Genomic DNA, 20,619 nt, shown 5'->3' with positions numbered 1-20,619 from the left:
AATCTACTGAGGAAATGAACATGAAGAAAATAATTCCTTATATATTTGGCAAGTGGAAGCTAATGACATTGAGATATCAAGAAATAATAAAATAAAATCAAAAGAATAAAAAAAGGAAGAAAATGGAAAATTATTTCATTAGAAAAACAGATCTGGAAAATAGATCCAGGAGAAATCATTTGAAAATTATTGAACTACCTGAAAGCCATGATCAAAAAAAAATAAAAAAATATATGTGTGTGTATGTGTGAATGTATGTGTGTGTGTGTGTGTGTGTGTGTGTATCATCTTTCAAGAAATTATCATGGAAAATTGCCCTGATATTCTAGAAATAGAGAGTAAATTAGAATTGGAAAGTATTCATTGATCACTTACTGAAAAAAAAAGAACCCAAAAGTTTTCCAAATTCCATAGCTCCTAGGGTCAAAGAGGAAATATTGCAAGCACCCATCAAATGTGGAGCCACAGTCAGATTTAATAACTATTATATTAAAGGATCAAAGGAATTAAAATATGATATTCCACAGGGCAAAAGAGCTAGGATTAAAACCAAGAATCATCTACCCATAAAAACTGAGTATAATCCTTCAGGGATTAAAAATGGTCATTCTATGAAGTGGATAATTTTCAAGCATGCGTGATAAAAAGACCCGAGCTGGATTGAAATTTTGACTTTCAAATACAAAATTCAAGAGAAGCATAAAAAGGTAAACAGGAAAGAGAAATCATAAAGGTTTCAATAAGATTAAACTGTTTACAATCCCATATGGTAAAATGAAACTTGTAACTTTTAAAAACGTTATTATTAAGGGCGGCTAGGTGGCATAGTGGATAAAGCACCAGCCTTGGAGTCAGGAGTACCTGGGTTCAAATCCAGTCTCAGACATTTAATAATTACCTAGCTGTGTGGCCTTGGGCAAGCCACTTTACCCCACTTGCCTTGCAAAAACTATATAATATTCTAATATATCAGAAATAGGATAGAGGAGCAATACATATTAAAACTGAATTATAAAGTTTCCCTGTTAAATATTTCTTTTATCAAATGTATAGAGCAACAAGTCAAAGTTTTATTATTAAAAAAAAAATTCTTCAATTGATAAATGGTCAAAGGTTACAAACAGGCAATTTTCAGAAAAAGCAATCTAAATATATATATATATATATATGTGTGTGTGTGTGTGTATATATATATATATATATATATATATATGATATCATATAGCTATGTGATATATGATAAAATGCTCTAAAATTGGTTAACCTGACAGAAAAAGAAAATGACAAGTGGTTGAGATGTAGGAAAATTGAGACACTAAATGTCTGATTCAGCTATTCTGTAGACCAATTTGGAACTATGCCCAAGGATACAAAACCATGCACACTCTTTGACTAAGCAATATCATAACTAGGTCTGTATCCCAAAGGAATTAAAAAAAAAAAGAAAAGTTCTCATATGTGCAAAAATATTTATGACAACTTATTTCAGTGGTGACAAAGAATTCAAAATTAAAGGAGAGTACATTAGTTTGAGGAATGACTAAACAGGTTGTTGTACATGTTTGTGATATATTCTCTTATGCCATGCAAAATGATAAGCAGGATCTTTCAGAAAAACCAGGAAAAGACTTATACTAATTGATTCAAAGTAAAATTAGCAGAACCAGGAGAACATTGTGCATAGTAATAGCAATATTGTATAATGGCCAGAGCATGATGTGGGATCTGCTCCTAGACAAGATAAGGTAAAAATTTATTTAGGAAGTTCATGGGAGGTTTTAGTTAACTTATGTGCAAGTAGAGTTTGTTAAAGCTTTTGTGTTATAACAGCAATAGGGTATTTAAATCTGAGAATGAGTTAGCTATTCATAGCAATAGTGATCCAAGAAAATTCCAAAGGACTTTTGAGAAAAAACAGAGGGCCTCTAAATACAGATCAAAGAATCCTTTTCTTTACTTCCTTTTTTTCTTTTATTTGGTCAGTTTGCTTTCATAACATGACTAACATGGAAATATGTTTTGTATAACTGTACATGTATAACATATTAAATTTTTTGCCTTCCCAATGAGTAGGGTAGGGGAGAGAATTTGGATCTCAAAATTTTAAAGTAGCAAAGTTAAAATCATTTTACATGTAATTGGGGAGGAATATCATGGCAAAAAAAAAGTAACTTGGACTTAATTTTTTCCTTTGAATATTAAGAAAGAAAAAAACAGATTATTGGAAGAGATTAAAATCCTGAAGCAAGACAAACAAGCTCTTGAAGTGGACTTGGAAAAGATGAAGAAAGAGAGAGACCTTGCTAAGGATCAGATTATTTATACTTCAGGTAAAGCCTTAAATAGATTTTTGTTTTCTTTCCTACTTGTAATAATAGATCAGAAATTTTACTACTTAAGATGCTGTCAAATCCTGTGTAAAGCTACTTTAGAGTTTTGTAAAAAATAACATTGATAGAGGGGGGTGGAGCCAAGATGGCTGCTGGAGAAGAGCCTCTCCTAGGTGTTCTCTCCAAAATATTTTAAAAACCTTAAAATTATGACTAAATTTTTGAGAGATAGAACCCACAGAAAGATCCAGTGAAGCAATTCTCCAGCCCAAGGTAAACTGGAAAATAGTGGGAAAACTCTGTTCCATGGGATTGGAGGGGTGGCTGCACCAGAGCAAAGGAACTTCAGCCTCCCAGGAACAGTCCCAGGGCACCTGGGAGTGGTGGCTCCTGGCAGAAGAAGCAGTTTCTTGACCTACATCCCAGGGAACATGAAGCACAACTTGGAAGATCAGCAGGAAGACCTCTGCCAGAGTGAGCACAAAGTCCAGGCCCTCAGCACTGTCATGGCACTCAGCACATTAGTGGCAGTGACAGCCCAGATCCGGGAAATGGAAGTAGACCCATGGAGTCCCAGAAGGAGCTTCTGAGCAGCTGTGCCCTGAGTGCTCAGTCCATGGGAGGTAAGGCAGTGGAGAGAGACTGCCGAGGTCTCACCTCTGTTCCTGGAACAGGACTCTGGGGCTCTGACCACATTCAGACCCTGGTCACAATCTAGCCCCCCCCCCCCCAGTAGAGCAGGGATTCCCCCCCCATAGTCCCATGGCAGAGGGGTGAGCTTGTGTTCATTCTTAGACCAGGAGAACAGTCAGAGCCTCACATACTGAGGTCCTTGTGGGAGTGTCCCAATAATACTCAAAAGTTCAGGAAGCACCCCAAAACCAGGCACGGGCTGGGGAAATGAGTAAACAGAAAAAAAAGGAACCTGACCATAGACACTTAATTTGGTTCCATGGAGGACCAAAATACTCAATTTTCAGATGAGAAAGTCTAAGCATCTGTATCTAAAGATTCCAAGAAATATAGAAGTTGGGCTCAGGCGATGACAAAGCTCAAAAAAAGTTTTTGAAAATCAAGTAAAGGAGATAGAAGAAAAATTGGGAAAAGAAATGAGAGAGATGCAGGAAAAACATGAAAACAAAGTCAGCAGCTTAGTCAAGGAGATGAAAAAAAATGCTGAAGAAAATAACTTGTTAAAAACCAGCTTAGGTCAAACAGTTCAAAAAGTTATTGGAGAGAAGAATGCTTTAAAAAGCAGAATTGGGATGGAAAAGGAGTTAAGAAAGCTCTCTGAGGTAAACAAATCCTTCAGGTGTAGAATGGAGCTAAAGGACGTTGATGACTTTGCGAGATATCAAGACACAATAGTTCAACACCAAAAGAATGAAAAATTAGAAGAAAATGTGAAATATCTCATTGAAAAAGCAACTGATCTGGAAAACAAATTTAGGAAAGGTAATTTAAAAATTATTGGGATAACTGAAAGACATGACTCATTTTTAATAATTCCTACAGGAAAATTTCCTTGATATCCTAGAAGCAGAGGGTAAAATATAAATTGAGAGAATCCACTGATCTCCCCCAGAAAGAGATTAAAAATAAACAACCCCCAGGAATATTATAGCCAAGGTCCATAACTCCCAAGTCAAAAGAGAAAAATATTACAAGCAGCCAGAAGGAAACAATTCAGACACTGTGGAGCTGCAGTCAGGATCACACAGGACTTAGAAGCAACTACATTAAGGTTTCATAGGGCTTGGAATATAATATTCTGGAAGGTAAAAGAGCTTGGAATGCAACCAAGAATCAACTACCCAGCAAAACTGAACATCCTCTTCCAGGGGGGAAGATGGACTTTCAATGAAACAGGGGAATTTCAAATGTTCCTGTTGAAACGACCAGAGCTGAACAGAAAGTTTGACCTTCAAGTTCAGGACTCAGGTGAAGCATAGAGAGGGAAGGAGAAGGGTAAATTATGAGGGACTTGATGATGAACTGTATGTATTCCTGCATGGAAAGATGATGCTGATCATACTCATTTGAACCTTATCATTTAATAGAGCAGGTAGAAGGAGCTTTTATAGATGAAACACTGGAGAGAGAGTTGAATTTGAAGATAATATTGTAAAAATGGAGTCAGTGGGTGAAAGGAAAATGTACTGGGAGTAAGAGAAAGGAGAGGTAGAATAGGCTAAGATATTTCATATAAAATATATTTCATGTAGCTTTTGCAATGGTATGGAGGGGAGGAAGGCAAGGAGGAATGAGGGTACCTTCATTCTTATCCGAAATAGTTCAGAGAGGAAACAGCATACACACTCAATAGGGCATAGACATCTAGAGGAAAAAGGAGAGAAGGGGGACAGGGGGAGGCAGGGGATGTGGGTGATAGAGAAGAGGGTAGATCATAGGAGAGGGTAGTCAGATGATAACATATTTTCTTTTTTACTTTTTGCATGATGCCAGGATTGGGTGGCCTGTCTGGGACCCCAGGGCCAAGTGGTTGCTGGGTCTCTGGGGTGGGATGTGAACTTGGGGCCTCCTGGCCTCAGGGCTGGTGCTCTGTCCGCTTCACCATTCAGCTGCCCCACAGTACATTTTTTGAAGAGGAACAGAGTGAAAGGAGAGAGAAAATATAATAGATGGTAGTGGGGAGGAATGTATGGAGGGAGTTACAATCAGCAACAGCAATTGCAGAAAAATATGGAAGTAACTACTATGATGGACTTATGATAAAGAACATGATCCACCCGAGATACAGCTGATAGTATCAGAACTCAGACTGAAACACATTTTTTTCTTTCCTTTTCTTTATTTTTCCTGAGGTTTCAGATTTTTATGGGGGAAGGGGGTATTATGTTTACTCTTAAACAAGAATATTTTAGTAATGTGCAAGTAAAAAATAAATAAAATCCTAAATAAAAACAAACCAATAAATAAATAAATAGAAAAAAAATTAGAAGAAAATGTGAAATATCTCATCGAAAAAGCAACTGATCTGGTAAACAGATTCAGGAAAGATAATTTAAAAATTATTGGGATAACTGAAAGACATGATCAAGAAAAGAGTCTTGACTCATTTTTAATAATTCCTACAGGAAAATTTATTGATAAAATAACACTGAACCTTAATATAATACAATTCTTCCAATTATCCATTTACAACAATTTTCATATGGAAATAAAATCTTTTCTACTACCATTCCATGTAATGTTTTTATAGAATCCATTAATAATTTTAGGTCAAGTCTTGACTTTATAATAAAACTTTTGAAGTTGGATGAAACATAAAAGAACCTTATTTTTCTAGCAGATGGATACATTACAGTGTTTTGAGTCTACCATAGTCACAGAATGGAATAAATACTTTTGGCAAGTATTTTCATCTAGTTGCTTTTTATCACCTTCTATTTTATCATACAAAATGACCTCTTTTGGGCTAAATGATGGATCTTTATCCAAAATGCCATTTCATCTTAAGACTAGTTTTATAATGATAGCTATAACTAACTTTTGATTGAATCTATTAGTCAAAAAGGGTTAGTATGTTTCTTTTGACCTCTTATGGTCATATACTTTAAATTACAATAAGTGCTTCAAATTGTTTAGATGATTTTTTAAAAAATATCTCTCTCTGAAGCAGTTTTCTGGAAGACTTCATGTAACTTATTTCTAAGTAGAAAAAGTTGTTTTCAACTTATTTTTGTATTAGGAATTACCCTGTTTTTGCTATATTTTCCTTTACATAATGGTAATTTTATTCATTCTTACATAAAATTTAATACTTTGTCTAATTCTAAAGTTTTATGCTTTCTGTGGTTTTCCTTCTTGGAACTGTGATTATACTTACCTTCTTAGAAGTAAGCTCGAATTTATTAACCTTAATATTTTAGAACTCTCATCTTCAAGCCTTAATTCAGGTACTACATTGCTCATGAAGAGATTTCCCTATTCCCTCATAAAAAAGTTATTTCCTCTTCCTTATATCATAGTTATTTGTATATTTCTTCTTTTTCTTAATAGCTCCTAGGGGGAAAGGACTTGAATGTTTTATTTTTTTTTCATTCTCAAAACTTTGCAAAACAATAGATATTTAATTAATATTGAATTCATGGGAAATGAATTCAACCTTTGTCAATAGTAAATGAAGTAAGTAATTAATAATTTATTGTTCTGCTACTTAGAATAAAAATCTAGGAAGTGAGCCTACTATGTTTGATGCCCAAATTATGAAATCTATAATATAATGAATACTACTATCTATAATATAATGAATACTGTTTGGTATTTGCTCTTTCTTATCACATTTATCTCAGCACCTGTATTATTCCAAATCTTGGAATTCTTAGTTTGCCAATCCCTAAGTAAGCCTATAATATGCAATAAAGAGCTATTAAGATATTTGGACAACTGTAAAGTCTTGCAATAAACTCCAGAGTTTGTGAGTTGTCATAATCTATATGCTCCATATTTTTGAGGGCATATGGTGTGATTTAGTGGAAAGAGTACTGAATGTTGTTGTTATGTCCCAGATACTTCTCTTTTTTTCCCATGTAAGCTGGAGCAAGTCATTTAATTCACATTTTATACATGAGGAAATTGAGGCCCAAAGGTTAAAAAAAAAAAAACTTGTACACTTACCTTATAGAATTACAAAATCTAAAAATTAGAAGGGATTTTAGAGGTCATATACCCATACCTAAAAATGGCCTCTCCAACACTGCTGAACCTCCAATAGGTCCATTACTCCTATTACTGCTAAAAGCAGCTCATCCCACTTTGGATTATTTATAAATATCGAGAAGTTTTCCTTTACATCAAGCCTACATCTGCCTTTCTGAAACTTCCACTCATTATTTTCAATTATTCCCCCTAGTAGCAAGCAGAGCAACTTCAAATCTTCTACCCTAACAGACTTTTAGATATTTTTTAGCTGTTATTATAATTCTCTAAGTCTTCTTTTTTCCAGGCCTAACATCCCCAGGTCCTCCTCTCAGTTCTCACATGATATGGTCTCCAATCCCCTAATCATCTTTGTTACCCTCTCTTAAATGTAATTTTGCTTGTTATTATCCCTCTAAAGAACATTGCTCCTTTATGACCCCCTAAACCAAACTAAATGTTCTGATTGTGCTGTGACCAGTACTTGATTTCAAGCAAGAACATCATTTCCTTCCTAGACACCTGGCTTCTTCTAATAAAACCTAAGATAGCATTATATACTCTATTGTTCCTGCCATATTACCACTTTATAGTGATCCTTGCAGTCCAGGGCACATAGTAGGGACTTGATGAATTATTGGCATGTACCAAAGAAATATCTTCTTAGAAGAAAGCCTTTAAGGTGATATTCTACTCTATTAAATGCAGTACAACTTTATATTTTCTATGCCTTTCATTCATTTGTATGATAAATGTGTAGTCCATTATAGAATATTGTTTGCAAAAGCCTTTTACATACTTTAATCAAGCATATCTTCAATATGTCTGTAAATTATTCTCTTGAATATTTTGTAATGCTAAGAAAGCAATTATATACATTGATATTTTTTCAGCTGACTTTTTTTAAAAAAGTAATAATAAAGCCTGTGAATTTTTTCTCCAAGCACTTGGAATCTGTCACTGTTTCGGATACTGTGATAGTTGAACCCTCAGTCCTCACAAAATCACATCACTTTTAGTACAAGCTTCCTATGTGGTGGATACTTGGTCTAGTTTACCCCTCCAATTCTTTCCATCTTTATTAGCTCTAGTGATTTTCCTGCATCCTTAGGGAGGATAAAGGTAACCATGATGTTTCAGTCCAAAAGTGATAACTCTTCTGAAGTTATTGATGTAAGAAAAGAGCTAGGAATAGAAATATTGACAAAATCTTTACATTTTTCATCTGTTTATTCTCCTTGATTGGCATAATAGGATCTCTCGCCAACTTTTCTTTAGACTTATTTTCTTTCTACTGCTTCTCAACCTTTTATAATGGAGTAGCACTGCTCATCATCTTGCCCCATCTATCTCCTTAAAAATTCCCAAATGAGTTTTTTATTCTATACTGCTATTGCTCTTGATCATATGGAGACCTAATTCAGGAATGACTCTCCTATAGCTAATCATTTGTTGCCTATCTGTTACAGTCTAGTTAGTTTGGTTTTTATAAGTCTGTTGCTCCCCATGACCAATACCTCCCTATTCTCTTCTGGAAAAAATGTACACATGTCTTGTAGACTTTGGCTTCACTCATTTCTTATTCCTGAATTAGGTTTTCTAGCAATTTTATTTTTTTGCTCTAACCCCATTCTTGTCTTTCTTTTGAAATAACTTAGTATTGAAGTATGAAGTTGATTGGTTGAAGCATCTTTTAAATTCCTTTCAGAATTTCTCCATCTCTTCATCTTCTATAAGATATATTATTTGGTAAGATATGTATTGACTCATGGGAGTCTTTTTGAAAATATATGAATAAGGGCGGCTAGGTGGTACAGTGGATAAAACACCAGCCCTGGAGTCAGGAGTACCTGGATTCAAATCCAGTCTCAGACACTGAATAATTACCTAGCCGTGTGGCCTTGGGCAAGCCACTTAACCTCATTGCCTTGCAAAAACCTTAAAAAGAAAATACATGAATGCTGCAATATCAGATGACTAATAATTCCATAAAATAATATTTCTTGTTGCCATTGAGACCCAGGTTGAAATAAATCCTTTCATATCCTATTTTGATATATTTCAAAATTTGGTTTTCTTTGTAATTCTTTTTACTTTATGCATTTAAAAAACATTACTATATATGTTTCACCAGATTACCAAAGAATCCCTGGCACAAAAAAAGGTTAAGCACCCCTCCTATAGAATTTTATCTTGAAAATAGATCTGCCTATCTCTACCAGGCTGGAAGTGCAGCAGTTGCTATAGATCACTCCTTTCCCACAGAGGTTTGCCCAGAAACTCTATTTCTCACCTATACTAGCTCCTCGTTGCCATATTGGTGCTAGACTTAATATGGACAAATGATTACCTTTAGCCCTCTTGTAGTTAAGAACTCCCAAACTATCTTCTAATTTCAGTCTCCCTAATAGATAGATTATAGGCATATGGAATTTGTTTTACTAGAATATGCATTAATTATGAAGATTTATGATTTTTATGTTTAAGGGAAGTGAAAGTGGAAGGGAAAGATAATAAATGTCGACCAAATATTTTTTGAAAATCCAAGAAATAGATAAATTGCCTACATAATAGGAAAGCCCCCATAATTGATGATGTTCCTTCTAATTTGTAAGATTAGGTGATTCTATTTGTTGTGTTTTGAAAGTGCAATAAGAGATATTTTATTTTATAGGTGAGAAATCACATGAGATAAAGCTAATAGAAGAAACTCACAAACAAGAAGTCAGTCGTTTGCAGAAGAGATTACAGTGGTATGCAGAAAATCAGGAACTTTTGGATAAAGATGCTATTAGACTTAGAGAGGCAAATGATGAAATTGAGAAGCTCAAACTCCAGGTAAACATTATAAATCATTATATATTACAGAGTTTGTTTCTGTAGCTGTTCTGATATTCCATTTTCTTATCAGTTATATATAATTTTATAAATATTTTTACTCTTTTTTTTTTGACTCCATTGATGTCCCGATATAATGAATACATTATAGGTCCTTGCTACTTATGAACAATATTTTTAATGTTATCTCAGATTTTTGGACTCTTAAGTACAAATTGTTGAAGAGTGTGAGTGGCTTTTGCAAAATAATACACTAATATTCTGTTGTTTTAAAGAACTAAGGTCAGAGGAGTGAGAGGGGAAGATGGAAAAGAAACTTTTTCTAAATGTTTCTCTATCTCTTGCCCTCTCTCCTTTCTCCCTCCCCTCTTTCTTTTCTCTTTTCCTATCTCTTCCTTTTTCCCTCCCTCCCTGTTCTCCCTCTTTTTTCCTCTTCTCCTGTGCCTCTAAAATCTTAACTTCAGCCCAAGAAACTGGCAGGTATCCCCAAGGATAACCACTGATATGCCTACATATTCAAAACTGAATTTATCAACTTTATCCCTCAACTAGTCCTTTCTAGTAACATCTCTATTTTGAGATCATCTTTCTAGTCACCCAAATTCAACAGTTGTCTTCTTTAACCCTACTCTTCAACGTACCACCCTCAGTACCCATCCACTTCTTTTAATTCCAATTCAGTTATAGCTTACAGATTTTTTTAACTGTCACCACCACAATTTGGTCTCTCATCACCTTAGTCAAGACTATTGTATTAGTCTCTTCACTTAGATCTCTACTTCCATTTTCTTCTCTACTAAATCCCATCTTTCATCCTGCTTCTTTTTTAGCCTAAAACAGCATTATCATCACATCACTTCCACTTTAAAATTTTTTGTGATTTTCTGTTGTTTAACAATTAAAGTATGGTACTCTGAGCATTCATGATTTAATACTTACTGGCTTTTACAAACCCCTACAGCTCTGCATTCTTCATTCTATGGTCAAGCCTAACTACTCCTCTGTTCTGATTCCATCCTCTTTGATCTCCTTGCTTTTGTTTTATTTTTGACCTGAAGCAGACTCTTTCCTCCATGACTAAATGAAATCCTTCTCTTTCTTTAATCCAGAAAACAGATTCTAGCATTTTCGTTTAGCTTCCCTCAGGTGAAGGTGATCTTTTCCCCTCTTGAGTTTCTCTTGGCACTTTTATGGACCTCTTTTACTGTCACCTGTGTGATATAGTTATTTGTGTGTACACATCTCGTTTCCCTTATTTAATCACATGTCCAGTTTCATCACTGAATTCTCACATAGTAGACACATGAATGTTTGTTGAATTAAATTGTCACTTAATTCACCACTAGCAGAGAAAAAACAAAGTAAGTGACTTACAGGACTGTTGAAACAGGACTGTTGAAACCAATTGAAATGTCCTTCCATGGCACACACACCACATATTTATTTTACATGTTAAGCAAACTGCCTTTCAAGATACCTTTTTCTTGTGGTTGAACAGGTTAAGAAACTGAAAACAGAAGCTGGCAATCAGTCTGCACAACAGAAGTTACGTCTGAAAGACAGAGCAGTTGATGCTAAAAAAATTCAGGATCTTGAACGACAAGTATGTGTTAGACTTAATTTCTTGGTAAAAGTATTTTGTAACAAATGTATTTTTACATCTTTAAGGAAAAATAATTTTATTTTTCTGTAATTATCATTTGTATATGTTAACATGGCTTTCTATAAGATTAAAAATATTTGTGATACAGAATTTAAGAAAACATTTATAAAGTAGTAGTGAAGTAGATATAGAAAATATAAAACCAAGAGGCATTCTCTAATAGGTCAGTGGGTCAATGGATATTGACAACACAATTCTCAGAAGTAGAATTTCAAACTGTTTACAGCCACATAAAGATTGTTCCAAATTTTTAATAATAAGAGGAATGCAAATTTTCAAAAATTTCTGAAGTTTACTTCTCACCCAGAAAATTAGCAAAGAAAGCAAAAGATAGAAATATTCAATATTTAAAATTGGTTAAGCTAGTATAAGACAAATAAATTAATAAACTGTGGGTTGAGCTGCAAATTGGTCCAACCTGTTTTGAAAAGCAAGCAGTGTAGAGTTATGCTTTTAAAAAATGGTAACTAGAAAATCCATCCTGATATGCCAAGAAGGTCAAACATAGTAAGTTCTCACATACATCAAAGTATTCATGGTACCACTTTGCACTGACAAAAAACTGAAAATAAAATAGATTTTTATATATGGAATCACAGAAAAAATTGGGGAATGTAAAAAATGAAAGTTATTTTTTAATGAAATTGGAACTCTTAAAAAAATGGAAAGATAATAAATAACTAAGAACAGAAAATGGGAAATGTTACCCAGGTAGTGGACTCTGTGAAAATAAAATAGAGCAAACAAAACACAACATTTCCATGAAACATAAAGATATATTAGAAAAGAACCAAAGTATCTCCTATCCAAAAAATGGTCTGAAAAAAACAGTGAGGAGAGATCATTTAAGAATCATCAGGTGCCCCCAAAAATGACCAAATTTAGAATTTTATATTTCAATAAATCATTTTAAAAAATTCATCTAGATCTAGTAGAACCAAGGAATGTCATAGCCCAAATTCAGATCTTCCAGGAGAAAGCAAAAAAAAAACTTCAGGCATCTAGAAAGTAAGAGTTTAAGGACTAAGAAACTACATTCAGAATTACCGTTGCAGCAGCTACTGTAAAGGGGGAGGAGGAAATTGAACAAATTCAAAAAGCAAAAGATAAAAACTTAAATCCAAGAATAGCATACCTTTCAAAACTAACTATAGTCCACAGGGGTCAAATGTGTTTTTACTATGTTAGGACATTCAAGCATCCCGGATGAAAAAACTTGAACAGAGCAGAAACATTGAAATGTAAATGCATTTGGGCAACTGAAAGGGAAAATGGTGACAAAGTACTTATAGACTAGTAGGAGAAAATACAGATATCCCTTTAGAATCCTAATGTCAAGAGACAAACATAGGACCTATATGTAGTTTTCTTCTATTCTATTCTATTTTAAGAGTGGAAAGAAAAGGGAAATGAATATACTAGAGAAGAAAAGAAAAGAAAGGAGTGGAACTTAACTGTTTTGCATAAATGCTATGCATGACAAGAATGACGTAGAAGTATGAAGGAACAGATAATGAAAGCAGGCATTTTATAACCTCACTTTTTATCTAAACTAGATAAATGAGAGTTGAACACACATATTAAAATGTATTCTGGTGTAAAAATATATTAGCTTAATAGATAAGGTGGTCATAGGGAAAGGGGGAAAATGGAATAAAGAAGAAGAGTACAATCATGAGATATAATCAGAAGTAAAAGAAGCTTCAACTTTGGAGAGGGTGATCATGAAGAGGAAATTTAAAAGTTAAATAAAGCATAAGAGATAAGGGTTTGAATTGGAAGAGAAGAGTAGGGATAGATTAATTTAATTATATATTTATAATGTTAATCATATTCCTTCTATTTCTCCCTCCACTTACCCTTTGAAAGGAAAAAAAGTAAAAAGAGCAGAAAAAAAAGTGAGATAATAATGGGGAGACACAGTTCATAATCATAAATGACCATGATTGTAACAGATTCATCCAAAAAGCACTGGAAGAATTAGGAAGCAAAATCCAAAAGTAGAGTAATGTTATTTATAAGAAACACAATTTTTCAGAGATCTAAATCAGAATTTATTATAAATAACTTATTCTCTCTCTTAACACTCTATGATGTAGACATTCTCTCTGTTCCTCATACACAATATTCCAACTCATATCTCCATGATTTACACTGATCAGATCCCATCTCTGCATTGTTCTTCATCCTCACCACCTCATATTCTCTTTCAAAACATAGCTCAAATATCATGAATCCTTTCTTAATTTGCCTTCCCTCCCACTACACTATATTATTATTGTGTATTTAACCATTTTATATTTATTTTGTGTATGTACTTGTCACCTTACCCATTAGAATATAACCTCATTATAAGCAAATTAAGGAAGCATGAAAAAGTAGAAAAGAATTTATAACCAAACGAGAGTTAGAGAGTATTCTGGGATATAAAATGGATAATTTTTATTACATTAAATGAAAAGGGTTTTTTACAAACAAAACCAATACTGACAAGATTAGTAGTAAATCAGTAAACAGAGGAAATTTTTTTACAGATTTCTCTGATATAGGCTTTATTTCTCAAATATATAGAGAACTGAGTCAAATTTATAAAAATATGAGTCAATAAAATTGATAAATGGTCAAAGGATATAAAAACAAAAGCAGTTTTCAGAGGTACCACTTCACACCTACTAGATTGACTAACATGATAAAAAGGAAAATGATAAATGTTGAAGGGGGAAAAATTGGGACATGAATATACTGTTGTTGGAGTTGTGTACTGATCCAAATATTCTGGAGAGCAATTTAGAACTATGCCCAGAGGGTTATAAAATTGTACATATCTTTTGACATAGCATTATGACTGTTAAATCTACATCCCAAAAGAGATCAAAGGAAAAAAATCCTATATGTATAAAAATATCTATAGCAGCTCTTTTTGTGGTGGAAAAGAATTGGAAATTAAAGAGATACTCATCAAGTAGAATGGCTGAAAAAAGTTGTGACTTAATATTGTTGTGCTGTAAAAAAATGACAAACAGGATGGTTTCAGAAAAATCTGAGAAGACATAAAAGAACAGATGCAAAGTAAGATAAACAGCTAGGAGATCATTGTACATAGTAATAGCAATATTGTACAGAATGATTATTTATAAATGACTTCACTATTATCAATAATATTTTGATCCAAGACAGTATTGAAGATCTTTGATTAAAAAAATGCTATCCACCTCCAGAAAAAGAACTGATGGAGTCTGATTGCAAATCATGCATCCTTTTTTTTTTTAAGGTTTTTGCAAGACAGTGGGGTTATAAAGTGGCTTGTCTGAGGCCACACAGCTAGGTAATTATTAAATGTCTGAGGTCAAATTTGAACTCAGGTCCTCCTGATTCCAGGGACAGTTCTTTATCCACCACGCCACCTAGATGCCCTACTTTTTTGCTTTTTATTCTCCCCCCCTTTTCTAATCTGTGTTTTCTTTTGCAACATGACTAATATGGAAATATGCTTTGAATGACTGAATATGTATAATCTATTTCAAAGTGCTTCCCTTTCCAAGGAGGGAAGAAAAGAAGGAAGCAATTTGGAACCCAAAAATTATTTTCAAAATTAATGTTAAAGTTCTTTCATGTATAATTGAGAAAAATAAAATAAAAATTACTTTTTAAATAACATAAGTTCCTTGCCAATAGATATTGGCCTTATTTTTTCTGTTTATGTCTCTAATATCTGATACAGTGTCTGACATATAATAAATACTTGAAGCTAGGTGACACAATGGTTAGAGTGCTGGTCCTGAATCCAGGAAAACTCATCTTCCTCAGTTCAAGTCCATTCTCAGACACTTACTAGTTGTGTAACCTTGGGAAAGACTGCCTCAGTTTCATCTGTAAAATAAACTGGAGAAGGAAATGGCAAACCACTCTAGTATCTTTGCCAGGAAAACCCCAAATGGAATTACAAAGAGTCAAACACAACTGTAATGTCTAAGCAACAACAAAACATGTATTGTTGTCAAACCTAATAAAATGATGAACAAAAGGAAATTAAGAACCTGAATAGAACTTTAGAAAAGTTAGATATGATAGTTCTCTTGTGATTAATAAAAAGGGAATAGAATAGAGTATATCTAATTCTCAGCTGTATGTATACAGTACCTTTACAAAAAAAATAGCCATGTTCAAAGTCATTAAAATTTCAGAAAAAATGCAGAAAAGCAGAAATATTAAATTGTCCCTTACTGATCATAAAGTAACATGTTATCATCAATAAGGGACATTGGGGAAAAAAGGATTAAAGCTTAAGTGAAGCTTGAATAATTTTATCCTAAAGAATTGATGAATCAAAGAACAGATAATGAAAACAGATCATTTCACAGAAAAAAAAATGGACAATAGTATACCCATACTTTTAGGATTCTACCAAAGTAGTCATTATAAAAAAAAAATTGTTTCTATACTTTCATCAACAGAAAAGAGAACTAACAACTCAACGAATTTGGTATGCAGCTAAAAAATTAGAAAAGTAATAAATAAAAAAACCTCAACCAAACAAAAATATAAATTCTGAAAATAAATGAGAAATCCATAATTTAAAACAAAATACACTGAATTAATAAAGCAAAGAGCTGTTTTTTTTTAAAAAACTAATAGAAGAGATTTAACACTAGCTAAATATTAAAAAAATGAAAATGAAGTTAGAGGAAATGATGAAAAACTGTTATGCCCCAAAAGTAATGTGAAATGAATATTTACAGTAACATTAAATACTTAGATTAAGAGAAGAAATAAAAAATACAAATTACCAACACACACACAAAAAGAAAAAACCCAGGACCAGATAGATTTCCAACTGAATTCTAACAAAACATTCAAAGAAAAAGTAATTTCTCTCCCTTTGTAACAAATATAGTTAAACAAAAGAAATAATGCCATTATCTATATCCAAAAATATTTGTCTCTTTGTGCATTTTAACTCATTTCTGGAATCAGCATTCTTAAGTTTTTCAGAGTTGTTTGCCTTTTAAGTGTTATTGTTATTTTATAAATTGCCCTGCTGATTTTGCCCACTTCACTGCATCACTTCATCCTAGTTTTCCCAGGATTTTTTGAAAGTATATCTTCGATTATTTCTTATAACACTAATATTCTATTGTATTCACATACCATTTATTAAAGGATAAGAATGGTCAGTTCTGAAAAGAAGAAAGACAAGCTATCAACAGCCATGTTAAAACTGTTCGAAATCACTAATAATAAGAAAAATGCTAATTAAAACAGCTCTCTAATTCCAACTCATAGCCATTAGAATTCTAGGAGTTAATGTTTATACATGGGCTGAAACTATGTAATTCTTAACACCTTCTGGATCCCCTTCTACCACTCTATTACTAAAAAAGTTAGAAGAAAACACCATGGAACTGAGAGTCCTTTTATATGTTCCTTGGTTTCATGTAGAGCTCTACAGTATAGTCCACTTGTATAAAGGCTTAGAATTGTCTATTTTACATTTGATAGTTTTCAATTGCAAGCATTAAAGTATGACAATTTTGTAAAAATAGATTTAATGGATACTAGTTGTATATAAGTTATATAAGTAATTCACTATTTTTGTTAATTTGCATGTTCATAATCATATTTTATTAGGTTAAAGAAATGGAAGGAATTATAAAAAGAAGATATCCTAATTCTTTGCCTGCTTTAATATTGGCTGCATCAGCAGCAGGTGATACAGATATTGTTCCACCCAAAAATACAGTTGAATTTATGGAAAAACGCATTAAAAAATTAGAAACTGAGCTTGAGGGTAAAGATGAAGAAGCAAAAAAAAGTCTCCGTACTCTAGAACAGCAATTTCAAAAAATAAAGGTAAGAATATGTTACTTCTAATAAAGAATAATAGGATGGCACAGATAATGAAGACTCTAGATTCCAAAGGAACTCTCAACCTTATTTTGGCTAATCCCTCCTCTTATTAATTACCTAAATATCTCATCTAACACTTGTCCCAGTTGTCAGCATTATCTTTAGATCTTTGCCCAAATCTGCTTGTCCTGACTCCATATCCAAGCAGGTTCAAGAGTAGCCAGGGGCTGTGCCCAATAGTCCTTCATGGCAGACTGGTCTAGTCTGGATGGAATGATATATAGCAAGTAATATCTCAGGTAGTGAAAGATTAGGTCATTAATAGCAAGAGAATTCACTATTCCTCAAAACTTAATAGGCAGCTGAATTAACGAATAAGTCAGACCACAGTCAGAAGGTATAACCAAGGTACAGAAGTACAGATTAGCATTGTGACAATATTGGAATCCAGTAGTATAAACAGGAAAATTTGCCCTTTTAGTTCAGGCAAGAATTCAAGAAAATTGATTTTCAAACAATGAGGTCATTTCAAAATAGCTTTTGTTTATCCCAGTAATTATATCAGCATCCTTTTAAAGCACACTGTTTAGAATTTAATTCTAACCTCATCTTTTGAATGAGCTTTGGGTACCTCCTGGCAATTACTAGTAAGAAACATGTGTGGCAATGGCATCCTAACAGACCCTCCTACAGAATATTTTCATTTTATCAATAAAACTCTCACAAAGCAATGTTTATAAGTTCCAACATATTGAAATGAGAATAAATTGTCATCTATTCCCTAGACTAGCAAAATTCCAAAGGCAAGAGAATCATATCTCTGAAATTTTTATAATTTAAACTGACTATGATTTTTTCTGTGAGTGATGGCAAGGGAACAAATAGGGAAAGGGGGAATGTGCTTTCATCAGTCATGATTTACTTTCCTCTGGTTTTCACCAAATTCTAGAGAATTACTTAAAGGAAAGAGGGATAGTAATCTGAATATAGAAAAAAGGCTTGACAGATCATTTTCTCCCTTTACCCTTCCCCTCCAAATCTCTGTGGTCCATAATGCATTACCTTGAATTTTGTTGAATTGTTTCGGTCGTATCTGATTTTTGCTCAATTCTTTGTGACTCCATATGAGGTTTTCTTAGCAGACATTGGAGTTGTTTGCCATTTCCTTCTCATTTGACAGACGAGAAAATTGTGGCAAGTCCTTAAGTGCCTTGCCCAGGATCAGTAAGGACCTGAGACCAGATTTGAACTCATGAAGACTTCAGGCCTAGAACTCTATCCATTGAACCACCTAAGTGTCTTGAATTTAGAAGTCAACTAATGTTTGTTCAGTGAAAGAGAAAAATAGAAATTATTCAGAAAAATATTGGGAAATTAGGAATAAATAAGATCTAATGAATGAGGGCAACATAAAAGACTTAATTTTGAAAGTATGAAGCATATTTGGAATTTCCCTGACTAGTGGTAACTCGTTCAAGTTAATCTATTTTCTATCCCTTCTATGAGATATACCAATTTCTGCAACAGAATTAATAATCAGATTCACTCAGAGACTACGTGCTAATGGTATAGTTATTTATTCAGTCAAATTGTGCACCATGTCTTTTAATATGGATGATGCTGTGGTCAAATTTCAGATAGATAAATTAATCACTTTCTTTAAGGAAATTATAATATAGTTTGAGGAGACTTGAAAGTATATCAACAGCTTGCAATTATGAAACATTATTGAACATTTATTTAACTGTTGCTGCCTCAAGGAGTCCTGAGCAAGAATTATTTGATCTGAATATTTTGTGCATATTAGACAATATGTAGATAAAAGTAAATTAGGTCACAATACATTTTTTCACAGGGGGAATTTTTTTGTTTTTATTGTGAATGAACAGACTCTAGGATTCTAGTAAGTACTTTAATGAACTTGGAAAAGCTGTTTGGAATTATATTCATTTTTTTTCCAGATACAATATGAGCAACAAGTGATGGAGCTTGAACATCGTCTTGCCAATAAATTAACAAATGAGCAAAGGAATCATGAAAACTCAGCCAATATGAAGGCTCTAGAGCAAGAACTTTGTGACATGAAGGAATCTCATCAGGCCACTGTGAAAACCCTTGAAGCTCAAATAGAAATGCTTAAAAATCAAAATGTCCAGTTAGAACTCAAGAAGAATGAAAGAGATGATAAAGATTTCCAGTCTTTAGAATTCCAAGTGGAACAGGCTCACACAAAAGCCAGATTAGTAAGACTCAATCAGGAACTGGCTGCAAAAGGAAGAGAAATTCAAGATCTTACCAAAACCATAGAGAAACTTCAAAAAGAGAGACGACTGATGTTGTCCAGTCAGAACTCAGGTGACAAACCTGGAAGTGAGGAAAGATCTGCCAAAAAGAAGGCTCTTTTGGTCTCTAGTAAAAGGAATGCTGAGTCCTTCCCAGAAACCTTGGATAGCAAACTGTATGAACCACATGCCTTTGCAGATTTTCACATATCAGAAGTTTTACAAGAAAACTCCAGATTGAAAAATGAACTGGAACAACTGACTTCTGAAATGAATGAGCAGAGGACAAAATCTGAAGTAACACAAGCCCAGTTTGAAAATACTGTGAAAAGGTAAACAGTTACGTGACCTTAGCAAAATATTAAATTATAATGCTATCAGAAGACTGGAACTATATTAGAGAATTTGATCTTTTCATTTTCATTATCCTTCTTTATGCTTATTTTTATATATTTTTTTGTTTTATGTTTTTTGTTTGCAAGGCACAAGGTCACACAGCCAGATAATTAAGTGTCTGAGACCAGATTTGAATGCAGGTCCTCCTGACTTCAGGGCTGGTGCTCTATCCACTGCACCACCTAGCTGCCCCTTTATGCGTATTTTTAAATAATATAGCAAATTGTTGGCATATTCATGTAAGGACATCACTTTTTTTGATAGAATTGTCATCTAGAAAACTACCTCTGATGCTACCCTCAAAATCTAATAGTAGTTTCCAAAATTAGTATAAAGATCATTTCAATTCCACCAATAGAAATCTGTTTCTAGTATAGCATAGGTAGAAATTATGAAACAAAAGCTGTTGAGTACTGACTCTATTAAAACTGTTTCAGATAGTTACTGTGAAACCCTGAGGAAGTCAATTAACTTCTATCTACCTCAGTTTCTTTTTCTGTAAAATGGAGATAATAATAGCTCCTACCTCCCTAAGGTGTTGTGAAGATCAAATGAGATAGCATATGTATATCTCTTAGCAAACTTTAAAATGATGTATAGA

General features: G+C 33.4%; 1 protein-coding gene across 4 annotated transcripts in view; it reads left to right on the top strand.

The window, feature by feature from the left end:
- The window catches only part of CEP162 (centrosomal protein 162), a 134,541-nt gene that overhangs the window by 100,748 nt on the left and 13,174 nt on the right, over positions 1 to 20,619 (top strand). For 3 of the 4 annotated variants that reach the window (XM_074187095.1, XM_074187093.1, XM_074187092.1), the window contains 5 exons: positions 2,204 to 2,330; positions 9,667 to 9,830; positions 11,329 to 11,433; positions 17,122 to 17,343; positions 19,302 to 19,954. In XM_074187095.1, the coding sequence (XP_074043196.1) occupies positions 2,204 to 2,330; positions 9,667 to 9,830; positions 11,329 to 11,433; positions 17,122 to 17,343; positions 19,302 to 19,954 (1,271 nt within the window). The remainder of the gene's footprint in view (positions 1 to 2,203; positions 2,331 to 9,666; positions 9,831 to 11,328; positions 11,434 to 17,121; positions 17,344 to 19,301; positions 19,955 to 20,619) is intronic. The other variant, XM_074187094.1, reaches the window with a different exon arrangement.

Source organism: Macrotis lagotis, chromosome 5 (assembly GCF_037893015.1).
Source record: "Macrotis lagotis isolate mMagLag1 chromosome 5, bilby.v1.9.chrom.fasta, whole genome shotgun sequence".
Classification (NCBI taxonomy): domain Eukaryota; kingdom Metazoa; phylum Chordata; class Mammalia; order Peramelemorphia; family Peramelidae; genus Macrotis; species Macrotis lagotis.
This window is presented reverse-complemented; position numbering and strand designations above follow the sequence as displayed.